Genomic DNA, 17,016 nt, shown 5'->3' with positions numbered 1-17,016 from the left:
CCAGGTGCGGCTCTACACTGGCCTCAAAGTCTCCATCCATTCGTGGTATGTATTCCCATCATCCGAAACTTCCGAATGTGATGCAGCCAAGTACTTTACTGCATCATCCCAACCACTGTTGCACATACGGGAGCTCTCCCTCGACGCCATCAATCGCTAGCTGCTTCTCACCTTGTTTGCTGCTCGCCCCGCGTATTGTCTGCACGTGGGCCAGCCCATGGCTTGCACAGGCACTAAATATTCACTCATTCGGATGCCTGCGTCGTTCTCCTCTGCTGCGCCACACCCTCCAGGACAAAGAGCTGATCAACATCATTGCAAATCGATGAATCTCGCAAATGAGAAGGGGTTTCCAAACGCACTCCTCCACGGTTGGTTTACATGCGTCAATTTGAACGTCGCCTGAGCACTCACGGCTGGCTTGGAAAAAAAGCACGTCCTCCCGCCATCACCAACCGAAAGTTTGGGGTACAAGACGGCATGGTCCGGAAAGAATGGTGGTTGATCTCTGCCCATCCGTCGAGTCTTTCAAGTCATCGCTCATTACAGTCTGGCTCGCCCATGCAATGCCTCTCCTCCGGCAACGCTTCCTGGTACCATGTCCATGTTGCCGAGTCTTACAGTGATGGCAAGGCATCGTGCAATACATCGTCCACTTCGCCGTACACATAGTGCCTGTTATCCTATTATGAAGCTACCCGATAATCGGTTTTAGCGTCGGAGCAAAATGGCTCTTTCGTTGCTACAGCATTGGAAATAATGGACTGACATTATGCATTGTGTACCGGGAGATCACTGCCTATTGCAACGGCTTCAGCTTGTTCATTGTATGCCCACTCGGATAGCCGATTCGGTCCCAAAGGCGTTGTATTCGTGCGGATGCATCCCCGGCCTGTGTCTTCTTGACTAACGGCAACCATGAAAATACAGCATTTCCCACTCGGCACAGAAGTCCGATGGCTCTGATTGTGAAAGGTCCGTGCAATCATTCCATCATGTTGATGATTTTCCGGTCATAACCGACTCCAATGACTGCAACAATGTGTACCGAAATCTCATAGGGCGTCCGCTGGTTGAGTGTCACCTAGAACCGTATGATCCCTGGTCTCGAACCGCGGCTGCTGTGGCCCTCTGGTGGTCCGTAGTTGGAGATGACCTGGATAATAAAAACAGTCGGCGCATTCGTGGTTGCGAAGTTGTGACCAGCTTGCTGCCAAAGTTGCGTTTCCATATCCGACACTTTCTCAGTTGGATAGTGCCAACGCTTCGTCAATCGTAGCATACAGAAACCCGAAAGAAACAATCCCCAACGCCATCGCTCGGAAAGGACAGATTCGCCAGACGCCACGATTTTACTCGTCGACGTCCATCTCTTCGGGACCCTGGCCTCGTACTAGCCGTTGCTTTCCCTTCGCCTTTGTCTTGGATCTCGTAGACGCGGAAATTCTCTCCTGCTTCTTCAACTCGAGCTCGTCCTCCTCGACCTCCATCTCCACCTTCTCGGCATCAAGGTCTTCCGTCAATACGTCTTGTACCTGGTCGCGGTATTGCGGTGGTAACAAGTGCTGGTTCTCCGCCACGAGCTTTCGGTCATCCTCGAGTTGTCTGGCCTTATTGCCCTTCATGCGGTTCACGTAGAATTGGCGTTCGCGACGTACGCGAATCTCGGAGACTCGTTGCATAGCCTGTAGAGTCTTTGCAACCAAATCGCGGTTATATCGGACAGGGATGTTGCGGCGCTGTGCGAAGGCGAGCGTAGAGTCGACTGTCATTTCTTTGCCATGCGCTCGGCGGAAAGCCTTGGTCCAGGCGAGCTTTCGTGGATTGCGCTTCATTTTGAACTGTGCCTCACAGATTAATAATCATTCACGAATGCATCTAGCACGAGTCAAACTCACGTTTTTGTGACATTTCGATCTACAGAATCTGAACAGCTTGGCATCGTTGCGCACGAATGTGATGCCCTTGGAAGGGTAGCATGGCTGCGAGCAGAAGTAACACGTCTCGATTCTATTCCTGTCAGTGGATGCTGTGACCGTGCGATCGCGGTGGCCTACCTCATATTGGCGGTGAATGGTGGTTTGTCTTCGATATAACCTTCTGATTCCGATAAGAGAAATCTTATTGCAGAGTGGGCGCAAAAAGTTCGGTGGTCCGTGCGCAGCGGCGATTCAGAAGACCTCCGAGGCATTCCCGATGATTTTATTACTACACCCAGGCATCAGGATCCCTTCCTGGAAGTAGACAACCCATCTTCGGGCGTCACATCATCTTCGCACACCAGTTCTACATCTACCCTATCTCGACATGGCGACAGTCATCGCGCTTGGTGTGGGCGTCGCAGCTGCTGCGTTTTTTGTAGGTCGCGTGCTTCACAGCATCCATGGGCCATGCTGACTGCGATCTCCAGGGCCGCGCAGGTCTAGTCGCGCTCAGACGGCATCGAGGCGGAACAAATGCGCTGGGCAAGGCGTTCTACAAAGGCGGATTTGAGAGGCAAATGAGCCGAAAAGAAGCAGCACTCATCTTGGAGACAAGGTTCGTTACCATTACCTCATTTGCGATGCAAGATTGTTTCCAAATACTAAGTTGTTCGATCAATCAGCGAACGAGGCCTCACCAAAGAAATCCTCCGGAAGAAACATCGGCAAATGATGCTGCTCAATCACCCGGATCGCGGCGGAAGTCCTTACCTGGCGACGAAAATCAACGAAGCAAAAGAGTTTTTAGACAAAGGTCTCTCGTGATGGCTAGAGCTTACGAGCAGTGTACAATAAATGTTTGAGTATTAGCGTGGCGTTGGCGGAACTGTATTCAAAACACCTCTCATCAAGCATTCGATGCTCGACAGTTAGGCTTTGGTTGCTGCAGACTGAATACTAGCTGCTCGGATCAATCCTGCTGTTGATGATCCGGGCGAGTCCATCACAGAAGGAGAGGTGACTATACCGCGCGGAACATCCACACAGTCGGCCATTGAAGCGAGTGAGCTTAATGAGCCTCCCGTCACCGCACCACCCCGGACGCTCAAAAGGACATTTTCCAACATTTGCAGAGCAACATTCGGCCTTCAGGCGAGTCTCGACAGCTCCGAACTAGATTATGGCAGCCTCATGAGGAGCAGACGAAGATGAGTCAGAACTTCGGTATTGAGCGACCGGCACGAAAATGATCGGTGAGTACAGGCGTTGCATTCAACATCCCGAGCGTCAGCATATGCTAGCGACGGTCGCCGACAAACATCGCCCTGCATCCGGCTCGATATCCTTCTATATTGCAATCGTCGATTGCGGATACATATTCAGTAGCCGAAGGATGTTTGAACGAGGACAATCCAAGGCGCCCAGACAAGCGTAGCTCCTAGGTCTTTACTCACATTCGCTTATGAGGAGTCTCCCTACCAACATGTAACGTCAATTCTGATTGCCAGGTTCACTCGGCAGCAACGCAATAGCATTGTAATGCTTGATAGTGGCGTCTAGGCTCGAGTCGGATTGATCTCAGACGGACGGAGCCTTCCATCGGAAATTCGCCACCTGGCGTGATATGGAATATCCTGGACGACTTGTAGACTGACGTCAACGTGTTCGTCCTCAACTTTGTAGACATTGCCGGGCGGCGAGGTCGATATTCAGCATGTCAAAACACAGTAGATTATTGACACATGACGATCTTGACAGATCGACGTATCGCCCAAACCTGAGGGCATGATGATGTGTGCAAGCGGGCGGACAGAGTAGAAGTCACGTTTTCTTGCTTGCTTGAATCTCTGATCCTTTTGCTTCATACAATCCACGAATCGATCAGCCATCCAGTGCGAGCTACGACTTCAGCTAAAATACAAACGACGTCAAGCGCCATCGCAATCAAGTGAAGCATTCACGATGCTGACCAAAGTACGCATTGTGTGTATTTCTGACACCCATAATGCCGCTCCCGGACAAGGCTACACCCTACCAAAGGGCGATATTCTCATCCATGCCGGCGATCTCACAAATCAAGGGAGTCACACAGAGATGAAGAAGGCAGTACAGTGGCTCACAGAGGTGGACTTTGAGGTCAAGATTGTTGTCGCAGGTCAATTTTGCAGATGTACGTGTTCACTTCGGTTTTACAAGCTAACAATTGTCAAAGGCAACCATGATCTGTCCCTGGACCGAGAATATACTCTAAAGCACAAAGAAGGGTGGTCGGTGATGCCTCAAGATGTAGCAGATATTCGGGAATCTCTAACATCCGAGTCATCCATCGTATATCTACAACACGTTCGCAAGGATGTATTGATCCCGAGCAAAGGAGTGACACTACGAGTGTTCGGCTCGCCCTATTCACACGCGGACACGAACAAACGCCAGAATTGGGCCTTCCAGTATGCTGAGGATGATGCAGACGCATGCTGGTCGAACATAACCTCCGATATTGATCTTTTGATTACGCACAGCCCGCCTCGAGGACACTGTGATACCAGCCGTCACTGGCAGGGAGGAGGCTGTCCTACGCTGGCTCGGACCATTTCCAGGGTCAGACCACTTCTACACGTGTGTGGTCACTGTCACGAGGGACGTGGTGTCGAGATCATCGAATGGAACGAGCAACCGTCGTCATCATCGACCACGGAGCAAGTGTCGCGTGTGCTTCCGTGGGAGGACCCTGGAAAGAACTCGAAGAAACAATCGCTACTTGATCTCACGGGTCGACGTGGCTATACTCTACAAGCCGGCGAGACGACTGCCGTGGTCAACGCGAGCATCACGGCACGGTCATTTGGTCATGGGACCAAAACGTACAACAAGCCGATTGTCGTTGATATTCTGCTGGAAGGTACGGGTACCTGAAGATCGGCGAGAGCGCAAACGATCGGCGTCTCGGCCACGGCGTCGGTCCGATAATGACAACTGCAATGCGAACAAAGCAGATTCTGAAAACGGTCAGGATCTGTCTGGATGAGTAATGTAATGCATGCCCAGGTGCACTGGCTGTACGGGTTGTGCTCAGGCGGTGATGCATAATCTTGTCGTGGGCTCTCTGCAGGACTATCCCCTCGTGGAATTTGCACGCGAGGTAGTCCACAGTACACATGCTGCAGAATTCCACGGAGAGACGGGCACCCGCGGGGAAATCAAGATGCCGCAGTGATGAGTGAACCATGAGGCATATCTCCCGCTTTCATGATGCCATCTGCCTGCAGTAGCAGTAAACAGACACGATGCTGGGGCTAATAGTTGACATCAGTGCGGGAAGGACTGCTGCATCCTTGCGGCGGCACCTGTGTTTGAGGTGATGCAGTTGGTGGTCATATTGCGGCACATGTCCGTTGTGTTGGCGGATTTTCAGCACGGGAGAAACCCGGTCCCAGACAGACAGACAACCAACTGCAGCACGAAGGGTGTCGACGATGGAAACGATTGAGCAGATTTAGGGCGCAGTGATCGAAGAGACGGAGCCCAGTCTCAGTATTGCAATGTCAGTCATGATGCTGCCAATATTGGCCAGTCCATGACGATGCTAAGAACAACGCACGGATGCAATGTGCTTGAACTGTACACATGGGTGCCGCAGGGCCACGCGAGACCAACGGTTCAGGATCTCTGATGACATGAGAGTGCTCCACCCTGCATCTTTGAATCTGGTCGTGGCAGATGCGTGACTCTGCAGACCTCCGTGTTGTCTGTTTCGTGCACTCGATCATCGATTCTTCGGAAGTCCAGAATGGTGCCTCGGAAATGCTCGCGGGATGTACTGTACATGAGAATACCTACCTGGAGAGGCTATGAGAGCACCTGCGCACTCCACCGCCGACCCGCACACTCCACGTTGTGGGTCCACTCCCATATAACAATCAGCCTTTAATATAATTAGATCACAACAGCGCAAGGGCTGCGGACAAGCTGACTTTGTCCTACAGGAAGAACTGTGATAATACCAAAAATACACAGGTTCGTGTGGGACAGGCATATGAGATATCCATCCCACATCACAGTACATTCTCATGACATGGACGAGGGCATTCCAGCTCGTCGAACCCATACTCACATTCTTTTCGGGAGAGCTGTGCGTCTCTGCCCGCGGGCGACGTGTGGAGCAGAGGGAACCACTGACCTGTCGAAGATCGATCCCGACTGTGACGATGGCAACTGCAAGCCTACGGCCGTGCCTCAGCGCCAAAAATGCCTTTCGTCTGCAGCCATCTATCCCCCCGGGCGCAGGTGAGTGGGAAGTCGCAGAGCCCAGGTTGATCTGCGATTGGTCACAGCAAGGATAATGCAATCCCGCCCTCTCATAGGTCAGAGGGGTGAGTGTTTTTGGAGAAACAGGCAGGCACAACTTGCACAACCGTTACGGAATTAGGGCAGGTGCTCACAGCGAGCAAGCGCCCTGCCCCATACAGTACAGGACAACCTTGGAATACCGCGAGTCATTTATTATTCCATCGACGGATGCGATAGTACGAACGCGGGGTAGTCCCACTCTGTACCGTACAGTCACCGCTGCACACACAATTTTCTGTCCACGCGGAACGAAAAGCGATGGTCGATGGTCTCGTTACCATGCTTTCCCATGGTTGGTTGGCGCGGCAGCGTCTAGAACATTTGCAACGGTTGAAGAGCCACGTCTGTCACGACGGTACACGATGGGAGCGATCAAGTCCGCCAGTCACACGAGAACAGCGAGAACGAGGGCATCGAACTCTGTTGCGAGGCTTTTGTGCGCAGCAAGTTCAGTAGAGCGCACTTATCGTGGCAGGCACAGGATTCTCTCACTCATGGTTGGTGTTCGCCGTGGCGTGCGCAGCACCCCAAGTCTTCTAGATCGCCGCCAAGAAGCACCTGACCTGGACAAGCAGGTCGACGGTTTCGGCGAGCCACAGGTGGTAACCCTAGTACATCCCTCACCGAGTGTACGTACAGTGGTGTAAATGTGTCTCACGCACTGTACATGGATCACCATGGTCTCATCATTGCAGGGACCGGGATATCGAGATACAGCAGAGCAAGGTCGTACCAGGGACTGAATTGAGTATCCGTGGATGTACACTCATGCATCTCAATATACTCACTGTACAGCACCGAAGTCGAGAACGTGATGACGACAAAATTGTCAGCAGGATGTGGAGCGGGTCACCTTGGAGGCGGTATGATGAGCGCACGCAGCCCCGTCACAGGAACATCCAAGCGACCAAATCGAAGTATTGCACTGTGATCATTGTTATCAACGACATGTACTGTGCTGTTCTGTGCTGTGATATCCTGTGTCCACCTTCGCACAATAAGCGCTGCGAGACTACTGCAGCACACGACCAATCGCCGGCGGGTGGAGTAGAGCATCGTAAACGTGACTGGAAGAAAGAGTCGCATGCTCTTAAAGAGACCGGCTTTGACCTGTCGCTACGTGGAAGCATATGCATCGTCTTTGCTGCCCGAGTCGCAGCGCCATCTCTTCCGGTTCGGTCATTCGATCATCTCCACGACCATCATTGCGTACGGTCTCGTTCGTTTGAATAATCCTTTCCCCCGTTGCTGTGTCGAATCAGAGGCATTCTGGTATTGGATCCACGCCTCTCCCGGTCGCCACGCTCTCTACTCTTCATACTTGCAGTTCCGGATTCATCGGTCGTATAGGCCTGAGATCCTACCTCCGCGCACCCTGCATACGCGACGGGAAGAGACTCGCACACAGGAGTAACTACCTGGCTACAGGCGAACACCATCTCGAATTATCAAGCCATCGTCTGTTGGCAAAACGCCGGGATCAGCGAAGACCGGAATCCAAAAGCCGATCCAGACAGTCTCCATCGAGCAAAAGTCGGCGAAGTTGCCCAACTCGGAAGCTCCCGTCTCACTTCTGTCTCTCGTTCCCTCTCGCATCATCACACAGAGCCCTGGAGTGCATGCAGGTGCCTGTTGCTTTCTCTCTCTCTCTGCCGCCAGCAGTTTATTGCAGTAGGACGGTTTCGGTCTTTTCACCCTAAATTCGGCCGCTTGCACCCGTTCGCTCCCACGGCTTCCTCGTCTCACCACGGGCCAACTTCGCCCCCATTTCCTGGGAGAAACCGAGAGAGACAGACAGGCCAGAAAGAAACAGAGCCCTGGAGCGATCCCACCCGAAAAGCAATCGTCGCTTCACCCTCACGCACCAACCGTATGCGCGCACGCCTCTCTTCTACTCCGGCCTCACACTGTAACGCTGGCGCCGCCGCCGCCGCCGACATTCCGATTCACCGCCGCCGCAACATCTGACGAGAGAGGGCTTTACACACTTCATCAGTGCCAACACATCACGACGCCCAACTCATCCACGCTCACGTTAAAGGGTTTCTAATACTCCCGTTCACTCGTCGACACGCTGTATCAGTCTCTTTCGAGCCCCTGCATTCTTTTTTGCGCAGCAACCCTTCCGCAGAAGCATCTAGCCGCATCGACGTCATTCGCGCACAACCTCGACGCCCGGCACCTGTGCACAGTCAGTCAGACATCTATCTTCCCTTTGGCGCTCAACGGGCCGGCCAGGACCGATTTTGTGCACATCCCAAACCCATACTTTATTTCACTCTAGACGGCGATCGTCCAAAGTCAGTTACTCACTCCACGCCGCCACGGTCGGTGCTCGCTGTGCACATCGCCCCGGCAGACTTCAGCTGTCTTCTCGGCTTGCGCACTCTGCTGCGGATCGTCACGATTTCCATCATTGGTGGCGTGCTCACTAATATCCCTCCAACACTACAATACCTCAGTCCATTACTATTGCGAACACTCGACTCAACCTTCAGGATCGTTACACAACTCTGCCTCACTCCACTTCGGTCATATCGCAGTAGAGTCGCTGCATCACACCCACGACTCTACCCACGCTCGATAGCAGACCGATCATGGCGGATCTTCCTCCAGATCCATATTTAGCGCTCGGGGTTGCGAGAGATGCCGATTCTGCCGCCATCAAATCCGCATATCGCAAGCTTGTGCTGAAATGTCATCCCGACAAGGTCCCCGATCCGAGTGCGAAGCAGGCTGCTGCCGACAGATTTCACATCATTCAAACTTCCTACGAGCGTCTCATCGACGACAAGGCGCGAGCTCGTTATGACGCAGAAGTCAAGCTTGCAGCGCTGAGGAGCGAGCAGTCAGGACGTCGCGGCACATCAGAAGCACCGCTACGCCAGTCACATCATTCGACGCAAGAGTGGCCCAAGTCGTCGCCGTACACTTACACCTCATACGAGAATGTTCGGCCTGTCTACGAGGAGCACCGTCCTTCTTGGGCGGAGTTCGATCCTCCGCCACGCTCCACACGCAAGGAAACAGAGACTGAACGGTCCCGGCGGACGGCACAGGATTTGAAGGAGAAGCTTCGTGAAAGCGCAAAAGAAGCCAAAGAGAGCACACGTGCGGACCGACGCGAGAAATCGAAAAAGACAACCAAAGACACGCGTCGAGAGCGGGAACAAAAATACAAAACGCCGCATTTCACATCTGAAAGCTCCGAGAGTTCAGATAACGACAAATACGCACAATCGCGAAGCCGAAGGGAACAGCCAGATGACCGACGGCGAGATGAAATTCCCCGAAGGATGGACGACGCTCAAGAGTACTTATCCCGCCAAAGGGAAGCGGCTGCCAGACAAATGCACGAGCAGGACCGTGTTCACGCAGAACGCAGCGAACGATTGGCCTCTGCGCAAGGCAATGCCCGCGAGTATATCGAGAGATCGGGCGGTCGCAGTCGGCAAGCTTCAGAGATCAGGCCATCAATGAGTCGGCGAGCGTCCTCGCAGGACCAGCACAGCTACGGTCCGAAAGGTGAAACTCGGCCAGAACAGGCCGCACGCCGCCCCTCTACATCTCAACGAGCATCGAGCCGCGATCAAGAGAATCTGCCCCGAGTTTCTCCGCGAGAACGCGAGCGACAAGAGGGAGTTCGATCACAGAGACCACCCCCATTATCGTATCTGCGAGGATTGTCGCAATCAATGCGCATGCCATCAGAAAAGACTCGATCGCATTCGATGCAGCATGACGCAAGTCCGATGGGGCATCCGTCCGTGAAGCGATCCGAGACCATGCCCACTGGTGGCTCGTACGGGCACTACCAGACGGAGATCCGAGAACCTCTGAGTTCCTCAACGTCACCACCAGAATACAACGCTCAATCACAATATTCCGGCCGACAGGCTTATAACGATATCCTGCCGCCGCCCCCTTCAGATGCCTATCGTGGCCCTCCTGCGTACAAGACCGAAATTCGAGAGCCGGCAGGCCACGCTCGCGAGCCTCCAACCCGCCGCCGATCGGTACGTGAGGTTCGTGAAGTCAGGCCTCCATCGTTCACGCGCAAAATGACCAGGAGCCCATCGCCCGTGCGAGAATCGCAAGCAGTACGCGAAGCGAGTTCACGTTTGAACGCCTCGTCTAAATATGCAGACAGAGAGCCGCACGTGCCGTTACCGACGCCCCGAAGCACTGCGACGGCTTACCGCTGGGATGAGGAGAGCCGTGGCGTGCAACCTGCCATGGACATTCCGATCCGGACAAGCCGTCCGCCGATGCGCCGGGAGTCAAGTTATCGTGACTCTCGGCCTCACGCCGAACCTCCATCAACCGCACGTATGGTCCCCGATCAATACGGAAAACCACAATACACGCGATCTTTCGCCCCGGAACACATCAGAGTGGGACCTGCCTATCAGTCCAGCAGGCCGATGCAGACCGAACGGCGAGGCTCGTTGTTCGTCTAGTGCGGCCCATGCGTTTTCGTATACTCTTATTTTCTCTTCTCTCTATGTTTTTACCCCCTTTTATTTTTTTGCCCGGGACACCACGTTTCCCTTTGGCATCTACCGCTAATATTACGCATGGCACGTCGCACAATCATTCTGCGGGGTCGGAGGGCGACAAAGAACAATCTCCAACGGCAGCTTTGGGCTGGGATACATCCTTGTTGGGACTCATCATCAATTCATGTTTTGAGGATAAGGAGAAATGGCTGGACAATGCTTCGATTAAACTACAAATATGTCAAATTATAATGAACCAGATTTTTAATCATGATTGTGAACATTTCATTGCTTGCGTCCCTCTGTGTATTTGTGTGCAAGTGTAGGTTTCCCGAAGCTGGAGCCTCGTCTATTGCAGCTCTCAACGTGCTACGTCTCACGGCACGCTATGACCGCGAGCTTGTATGTCGGTCGTCGTCGTTACGAAGCACACCTGGAGTGCGTGTAAACGAGCAGCAAGGTGAGGTTCGAGAGCGCGATGAACTAGCATCACACGTGATTGTCCCCACCTGGGCACGTAAGATAGCATCAGAGCTACCGAAAAGCTCCGGAGCTGCTTCGTACTGCAGATCTCAAGTGATGTAATCTCCAGGTGACAAAGCTGGGCCGGGCAATCAAAATCGAAGGACCGCTACCTTGAGAGCTGTCTCGGGTTGTCGAACGAGTCCAAACCTCCATCTAGCATATTGCGTATATTCCGAAGGTTGGAAGAGCTGAGCACTCGACACTCTCAAGCTGTAACGATATCGATCTTAGGACTGGTCCCACTGGAATCAATCGAAGCATTCAAGCGCCAGGCTGCCAACACGATGGCACAATCATCCCAACCACAGTACGAATTGCTCTACCATCCCGTCATCCCCGGTCGAGGCGAATTCATCAGACTCGCCTTCGAAGCCGCAAAAGTCCCATACACAGATGTCGCCAACACAGAGAAAGATGGCTACAGTACGGTCCAACAGATCTGCATGAGCCAAAACACGCAGAGCGAGGGCAGCAATCCTCCCGTATTCGCTCCACCAGCACTTCGGGTCGCTGGCGCTGGCAAAGACGCTCGCTCGCTGGTGATTCACCAAACTCCAACAATCTTGCTCTATCTCGGACCACGACTTGGACTCGTACCGGGTGATGAGGTCGGTCGTCTGTATGTCAGCCAGCTGACGCTCACCGCGCTAGACCTGAACAACGAAGTCCACGACACGCACCACCCCATCGCGTCGAGCAAATACTACGAGGATCAAAAGGAGGAATCTCTGCTCAAAAGTCAAGATTTGCGGGAAAATCGTCTCCCGAAGTACTTTTCGCATTTCGAACGTACGCTGAAGGGGAATCACGACGACGGGAAAGGCCGATATCTGGTGGGCGGAAAGCTCACCTACGCAGATCTTACTGTGTGGCAAGTCCTCGACGGACTCTTTTTCGCGTTTCCGAAGGAACTGCAGGCCAGAAAGGGAGAATTCCCTGATTTGCTGGAGACTTTTTACGGCAGTGTCAAGGAGGAGGGAGGGATCAAGGAGTATTTGTCGAGCTCGAGGAGGTTGCCGTATAGTCAGGGTGTCTTCCGTCACTACCCAGAGCTGGACAGGCAGTGAGGTTGAGGGTCCGAGGCACCGTCTTCTTGCAACGAAATTCAGTTGTAAATCTTGCAGAAATAGAAGGTCGGGTTTGAGATCCGCGGTTGATCATCGCGACATGCTCCCAAGAGCAATATTAGCTCGATCGTCAATCATATCTCATACCTCATGTCGCTGAACTTGCGGTCTCTCGCTGCTCTGGAGGTGCCGTTTCTGTGGGCGGTAATTGCGATGTTAATTGCTTCTTTTGGTTTCTCATCTTCCTCATCACTCCGCCAGATCAGTTCATCGCGCGATAAATGGACGACTTGGAGCGATACGTGTCGCGCTCTGTCAGGAGCAGACTTTGCAGGTCATCCAACGCTAGACTGCTATCTTTGCGCAGCTGCTCCAACATCCATGCGTTCTCCTCGGGCGTCACTGTCCGCGGGCGGCCGCTGGGCTTGGGAATGTGCTTCGCGGAGCCCGTCTCCGTCCAGCGTTTTATCTTGCGATAGACTGCGGTCTTAGATCCGCGTCCCTCGGCGAGAAATTCTTTCACTAGATCTTCGGCCCATTTGCCCTTAGCTAGTCGTTTCTCGATGATCTCGACGTCTTCGGGGGTGAGCGGCGCCATTGGGCAACCTTTTGAGTCTGGGTTAGGCGAGGCCAACGTTGAGAAGGCATCATCAATGAGTACGGATTTCGAGAGGTTCGTTGAATACCGTTGAAGCCATATCATCATGATGTCTGAAGGAATCGATTGATCTCGTACATCACTGCCATACTGGACTTTCGGAGGTCCGAGAATCCTCAAGTCGGGAAGCGCGTCACGCGAATCCCACTAGTTTCGACCTCGTCATATCGCCCTTCGCCGGAAGACAGTGCTGCTCATCTCTCATTCTTATATGATGCGGCGTCACACTCACGTTATTCTAAGATGCAGAGCTCTGTCAAGCCCTGCACTTCTGCCGTCACGCGTGCAACACAATGGCCAGCGCCTTCGTCTCCAAAAGTCGGCGGGTCCGATTTGATCTGACCTTGCGTATTCTCGACCTCAATAACGTGCCGCTGGTTGCCGGCACCAGTTTCATCAAATGGCACTTGCCTTCGTCCATTGCAGCCGAGCACCGCGGTCGAACACACAGATGCGCAATTAGGGACCATCGTGTGCAATACGACTATGTCAAGCAAATACCTGTACGTTTAATCGTGGGCAAGGATGGAGTGCTGCAAGAATGCATCATCGAATTCGAGGTGCTACAAGAATACTCATCCGGCGGTCGCGGAGAACGGATTGATCTTGGTGTGATTCGGATCAACCTCGCCGAGTATGTAGACATTGCAGACCTGCATAGTCCGACCAGTCCTGTCGACCAGGAAGCGGCCGAAGAAGGTGTCACTCGCCGTTACCTGATGCAGGACAGCAAGATCAACAGCACGTTGAAGATTGGTCTTTCGATGAAGCAAACAGATGGGACTAGAGACTTCAGGACACCACAGCTGCGCACCGCGCCAGTGTTTGGCGGCATTGCGGGCATCATTTCATCGTCAGAACCAGTGCCAAATACGCACGGCATCGGCTCCGGGACCACGAGCGATGGCGCACGCGACGCTCATGATGCAGTGCCCTCCCTGAGCACATCGCGTAAAGAGCTCGGCGAATTGCAGGACATGTACCGACGCACGCTCGCGGCGCACTGGGCTGGCGCGCCCGGCGAACTCCGCGCCGACGAATGCATTGAGGACATTTTCGCGGGCGGCGACGGCTGGGGCAAAAATGGCCGCCCTTCGTCATCCCTTCATGCCCACTCGAGCTCGTCGGGCACGTCTACGCCTCGCGCAGGCCATGATGCGGTGGCGCGCGAACACTCATCGAATGGGCATGGCGCTCGCACGCCGATGCTGAACTTTCAACCCCATAACTTTCGCGGATTTGACGACAAGGCTCTCTCCTCACGTAGAGGCGCCGCCGAAATTAGTGAGTTGGACGTTCAAGATGATCTATGCTCGTGGCGGATAGGTGAGCGTGCGGCTGCGTGATTGGGCCTTCGAAGATGATTATGTTCTCCTTGCTGGAATGGTCTTTACAAAGAGCCATGCCACCACAGTCCGAGGAGTCACGGGAAGACAGCCTCATGCGCGGGAAAGAGATCATCCACCATCATCGACATCAGTAAGACAGCAGTGAGCATGACAGGAATAGCGTGCAACCAGAGATGTCACCGCCTCCATGACGGAGCAATCGCAACACATATCAGATGCAACAGCGAGAGGATGTTTCATCAGGGGTGAAGCTGCTCAACGGCCCTCTCTAGCACGAAACGAAATGACAGACAGGGAGCGAAAGATGTTGCGCAACGACGGAAATGATGCCACGATATGGATCGTAGTAAGAAACTAGATTGAGTGCGAATCAAATCAAAAGTCACATAATTTTTGACCGGGTTTCTCCGATACGTAAGGTTCGTCTCGAACGTGAGGTCATCTGTGAAATTGTCGCTATCGCTGCCAGCCTCATTCTTGATTTTATCGTTGACCTTCAATAATGATTTCCTCCCCGGGACGGATTCATGGCGATCCCATCCTCGCCAATGCACGCTGTCATTTCAAGGTCAAACCATGACCTGGAGTGAAGGGTCACGTCGGGACTTCTGAACTCATCTTCCTCGCACAATGCATATCGAATACCAATTTCAAGTAATGCCTGAGACGTGGGCTAAATTATCAGCGACTCGCATCAAGCACAGAGATCAAGCTGCGACGAGCTCTAAACAGAAATGGACAAGCATTTGATCCAATCGGCTCCGTCGTCAATGTACTACATTCCCGATTTTATCTCAGCTGAAGAAGAGGCTTCCATTATAGACAAGGTGTGTCACACGGGCGGCTTGCTGTACCTCGCCGTCACGCAGCATTTTCGGAGAGGCGCCAACATCGAATCGAATATCGCAGTCGAAGATCGCAAAATAGGTTTTAATGATCTTACCACTAACGAACGATACCTCACACAGATTCCAAGCAACCGCTGGATCACCCTCTCGCACCGCCGCCTGCAAGCCGTCCCCGCGCGCCTCACGGCCACGAATACCCTACTCGCAGCGACGCCTCTTCCAGAATGGCTGCTCCGTCCCATGACGGATCGTTTCCGCGACCTAGGCATCTTCGAGGGGGCGCCGCACGGCGTCAATCATTGCTTGATCAACGAGTATCTCCCCGGGCAGGGCATCATGCCGCATGAGGACGGCGGCGCGTACCATCCCGTCGTGGCGACTGTGAGCCTAGGCGGGACGATCGTGCTCGATGTCACGGCGAAGTCACCGTCGAACGCTGGCGACGCGTCGCTGATGAGGTGGCGGATTTTGCAGGAGCCTCGTTCGCTGCTCGTCACGACGGCGGCGGCTTACACTGAGACTTTACATGGGATCGCGGAGGTGCATAAGGATGTTGATCTCCGACCAGAGACGGTGGCCAATTGGGATTTATTGGGTGACCGTGAGGCCATAAACGCCAAGGGAAACATGAACGAACGAACGACGCGCATCAGCCTTACGTATCGGAATGTGCTGAAGGTCTCATCTTTAGGCAACAAACTTTTCGGGAGGACAAAATGAGAACGACGAGTCAATGGTCAGGGGATTGTGGAGCCAAATCGATGGAAGGCGAAGTATGTCTCTTCAATTGTATGTAGACTGCTATCATGCCAGAATCGTTGATTCATTACTCGTCACCCATTTCAGCTCTTTTCCCCTACTTCTTCTCCGAGAAGCGCTGAGCGGCGAAATCCCAGTTCACGACGTTCCAGAAAGCACCGATGTAGTCAGGGCGGCGGTTCTGGAACTTGAGGTAGTAGGCGTGCTCCCAGACGTCCAGTCCGATGATGGGGAAGCCCTTGGCACCCGACACGGCCTCGCCCATCAGCGGGCTGTCCTGGTTGGCGGTGGTGACGATCTTGAGGGCGCCATCCTGGGCAACGAGCCAGGCCCAGCCGGAACCGAAGACGGTGGTGGCAGCCTTCTGGAATTGAGCCTTGAACTCGTCGACGCTGCCGAAGGTCTTCTCAATGGCGGCCTTGAGCTCGCCATCAAGGGTGGTGCCAGTCTTCAGGTTCTTCCAGAAGAAGCTGTGGTTGGAGTGGCCACCGGCGTTGTTTCGGACACCGGCCTTCTTGTCGGCAGGGACCTGGTCGAGCTTGGTGACGACCTCGTCGGCGGAGAGGGAGGAGAGGTCGTGGTCCTTGAGGAGACCGTTCAGGTTGTTGACATAGGTCTGGTGGTGCTTGGAGTGGTGGATCTCCATGGTCTCCTTGTCGAAGTGAGGCTCAAGGGCATCGTAGGCGTAGCCCAGCGGAGGAAGAGAGTAAGCCATTTTTGCGGTTTGATTGGACGATGTAGGTCCGAGACTGAGAACAACGTTCTGGGTCAGTCAATGGTTCATGATAGCGTCGCAGCACGACGGCTAGCGAGCTCAAGCGTCACGGCGGTACTGACCTTTGTTGGATAGACTGAAGTCTTGATTGCGCAGAGTTCACCATCCAGGCGTTTGCATTGAATAGACCGAGCACGAGAGAGAAGTTGGAGAAGTGCATGGCGGGCGGGACCTGGTTCGGTTGCTTAGGTGGGGCACTTTCTGCGTGACGGAGATTGCGTCAGATTCGAGAGCTTTCCAATTGTGATTATTCAGTAATCGATATGC

The 17,016-nt window shown here is 53.6% G+C and overlaps 9 protein-coding genes across 9 annotated transcripts; 6 read left to right on the top strand and 3 right to left on the bottom strand.

The window, feature by feature from the left end:
- Window positions 1-1,352: 1,352 nt before the first annotated feature.
- Window positions 1,353-2,253, bottom strand: K489DRAFT_388308 (uncharacterized protein; the record flags this gene model as incomplete). Its single annotated transcript, XM_033606405.1, has 3 exons — window positions 1,353-1,841; window positions 1,899-2,003; window positions 2,215-2,253. The coding sequence occupies 3 exons, from the start codon at window positions 2,251-2,253 to the stop codon at window positions 1,353-1,355; spliced, it is 633 nt and encodes a 210-aa protein (XP_033460595.1).
- A 54-nt stretch (window positions 2,254-2,307) lies between these two features.
- On the top strand, window positions 2,308-2,747 carry K489DRAFT_318281 (uncharacterized protein; the record flags this gene model as incomplete). The annotated part of the gene is made up of 3 exons (XM_033601301.1): window positions 2,308-2,358; window positions 2,411-2,538; window positions 2,606-2,747. The coding sequence occupies 3 exons, from the start codon at window positions 2,308-2,310 to the stop codon at window positions 2,745-2,747; spliced, it is 321 nt and encodes a 106-aa protein (XP_033460594.1).
- A 1,137-nt stretch (window positions 2,748-3,884) lies between these two features.
- K489DRAFT_318476 (Metallo-dependent phosphatase) lies at window positions 3,885-4,835 on the top strand (the record flags this gene model as incomplete). The annotated part of the gene is made up of 2 exons (XM_033601323.1): window positions 3,885-4,077; window positions 4,135-4,835. 2 exons carry the CDS (start codon window positions 3,885-3,887, stop codon window positions 4,833-4,835), a joined length of 894 nt encoding a protein of 297 aa, XP_033460593.1.
- A 4,031-nt stretch (window positions 4,836-8,866) lies between these two features.
- On the top strand, window positions 8,867-9,082 carry K489DRAFT_318003 (heat shock protein DnaJ; the record flags this gene model as incomplete). Its single annotated transcript, XM_033601279.1, has 1 exon — window positions 8,867-9,082. A coding segment is annotated over one exon (216 nt), but the record flags the coding sequence as incomplete, so codon positions are not given.
- Window positions 9,083-11,577: 2,495 nt separating this feature from the next.
- K489DRAFT_409386 (glutathione S-transferase protein-like protein) lies at window positions 11,578-12,360 on the top strand (the record flags this gene model as incomplete). The annotated part of the gene is made up of 1 exon (XM_033607574.1): window positions 11,578-12,360. The coding sequence occupies one exon, from the start codon at window positions 11,578-11,580 to the stop codon at window positions 12,358-12,360; it is 783 nt and encodes a 260-aa protein (XP_033460591.1).
- A 134-nt stretch (window positions 12,361-12,494) lies between these two features.
- Window positions 12,495-13,195, bottom strand: K489DRAFT_430943 (uncharacterized protein; the record flags this gene model as incomplete). Its single annotated transcript, XM_033608428.1, has 2 exons — window positions 12,663-13,195; window positions 12,495-12,612 (listed from the first exon to the last, which is right to left on the bottom strand). Exons 1-2 carry the CDS (start codon window positions 13,064-13,066, stop codon window positions 12,495-12,497), a joined length of 522 nt encoding a protein of 173 aa, XP_033460590.1. The 5' UTR covers window positions 13,067-13,195.
- A 1-nt stretch (window position 13,196) lies between these two features.
- Window positions 13,197-14,769, top strand: K489DRAFT_379548 (uncharacterized protein). Its single transcript, XM_033604678.1, has one exon. The coding sequence runs from the start codon at window positions 13,312-13,314 to the stop codon at window positions 14,362-14,364; it is 1,053 nt and encodes a 350-aa protein (XP_033460589.1). The 5' UTR covers window positions 13,197-13,311; the 3' UTR covers window positions 14,365-14,769.
- Window positions 14,770-14,899: 130 nt separating this feature from the next.
- On the top strand, window positions 14,900-15,935 carry K489DRAFT_355651 (uncharacterized protein; the record flags this gene model as incomplete). Its single annotated transcript, XM_033602526.1, has 2 exons — window positions 14,900-15,194; window positions 15,336-15,935. Exons 1-2 carry the CDS (start codon window positions 15,102-15,104, stop codon window positions 15,933-15,935), a joined length of 693 nt encoding a protein of 230 aa, XP_033460588.1. The 5' UTR covers window positions 14,900-15,101.
- Window positions 15,936-16,071: 136 nt separating this feature from the next.
- On the bottom strand, window positions 16,072-16,689 carry K489DRAFT_317768 (manganese superoxide dismutase; the record flags this gene model as incomplete). Its single annotated transcript, XM_033601263.1, has 1 exon — window positions 16,072-16,689. The coding sequence occupies one exon, from the start codon at window positions 16,687-16,689 to the stop codon at window positions 16,072-16,074; it is 618 nt and encodes a 205-aa protein (XP_033460587.1).
- Window positions 16,690-17,016: the final 327 nt, after the last annotated feature.

The sequence above is a fragment of the Dissoconium aciculare genome (genome assembly GCF_010015565.1).
Source record: "Dissoconium aciculare CBS 342.82 unplaced genomic scaffold K489scaffold_5, whole genome shotgun sequence".
Classification (NCBI taxonomy): Eukaryota; Fungi; Ascomycota; class Dothideomycetes; order Mycosphaerellales; family Dissoconiaceae; genus Dissoconium; species Dissoconium aciculare.
The sequence above is the reverse complement of the archived record's forward strand: the minus strand, read 5'-3'. Positions and strand labels throughout refer to the sequence as shown.

Excerpts from the sequence above, each read along its gene's own strand:
- K489DRAFT_379548 (XM_033604678.1), top strand. The coding sequence starts at position 13,312 with ATGGCCAGCGCCTTCGTCTCCAAAAGTCGGCGGGTCCGATTTGATCTG.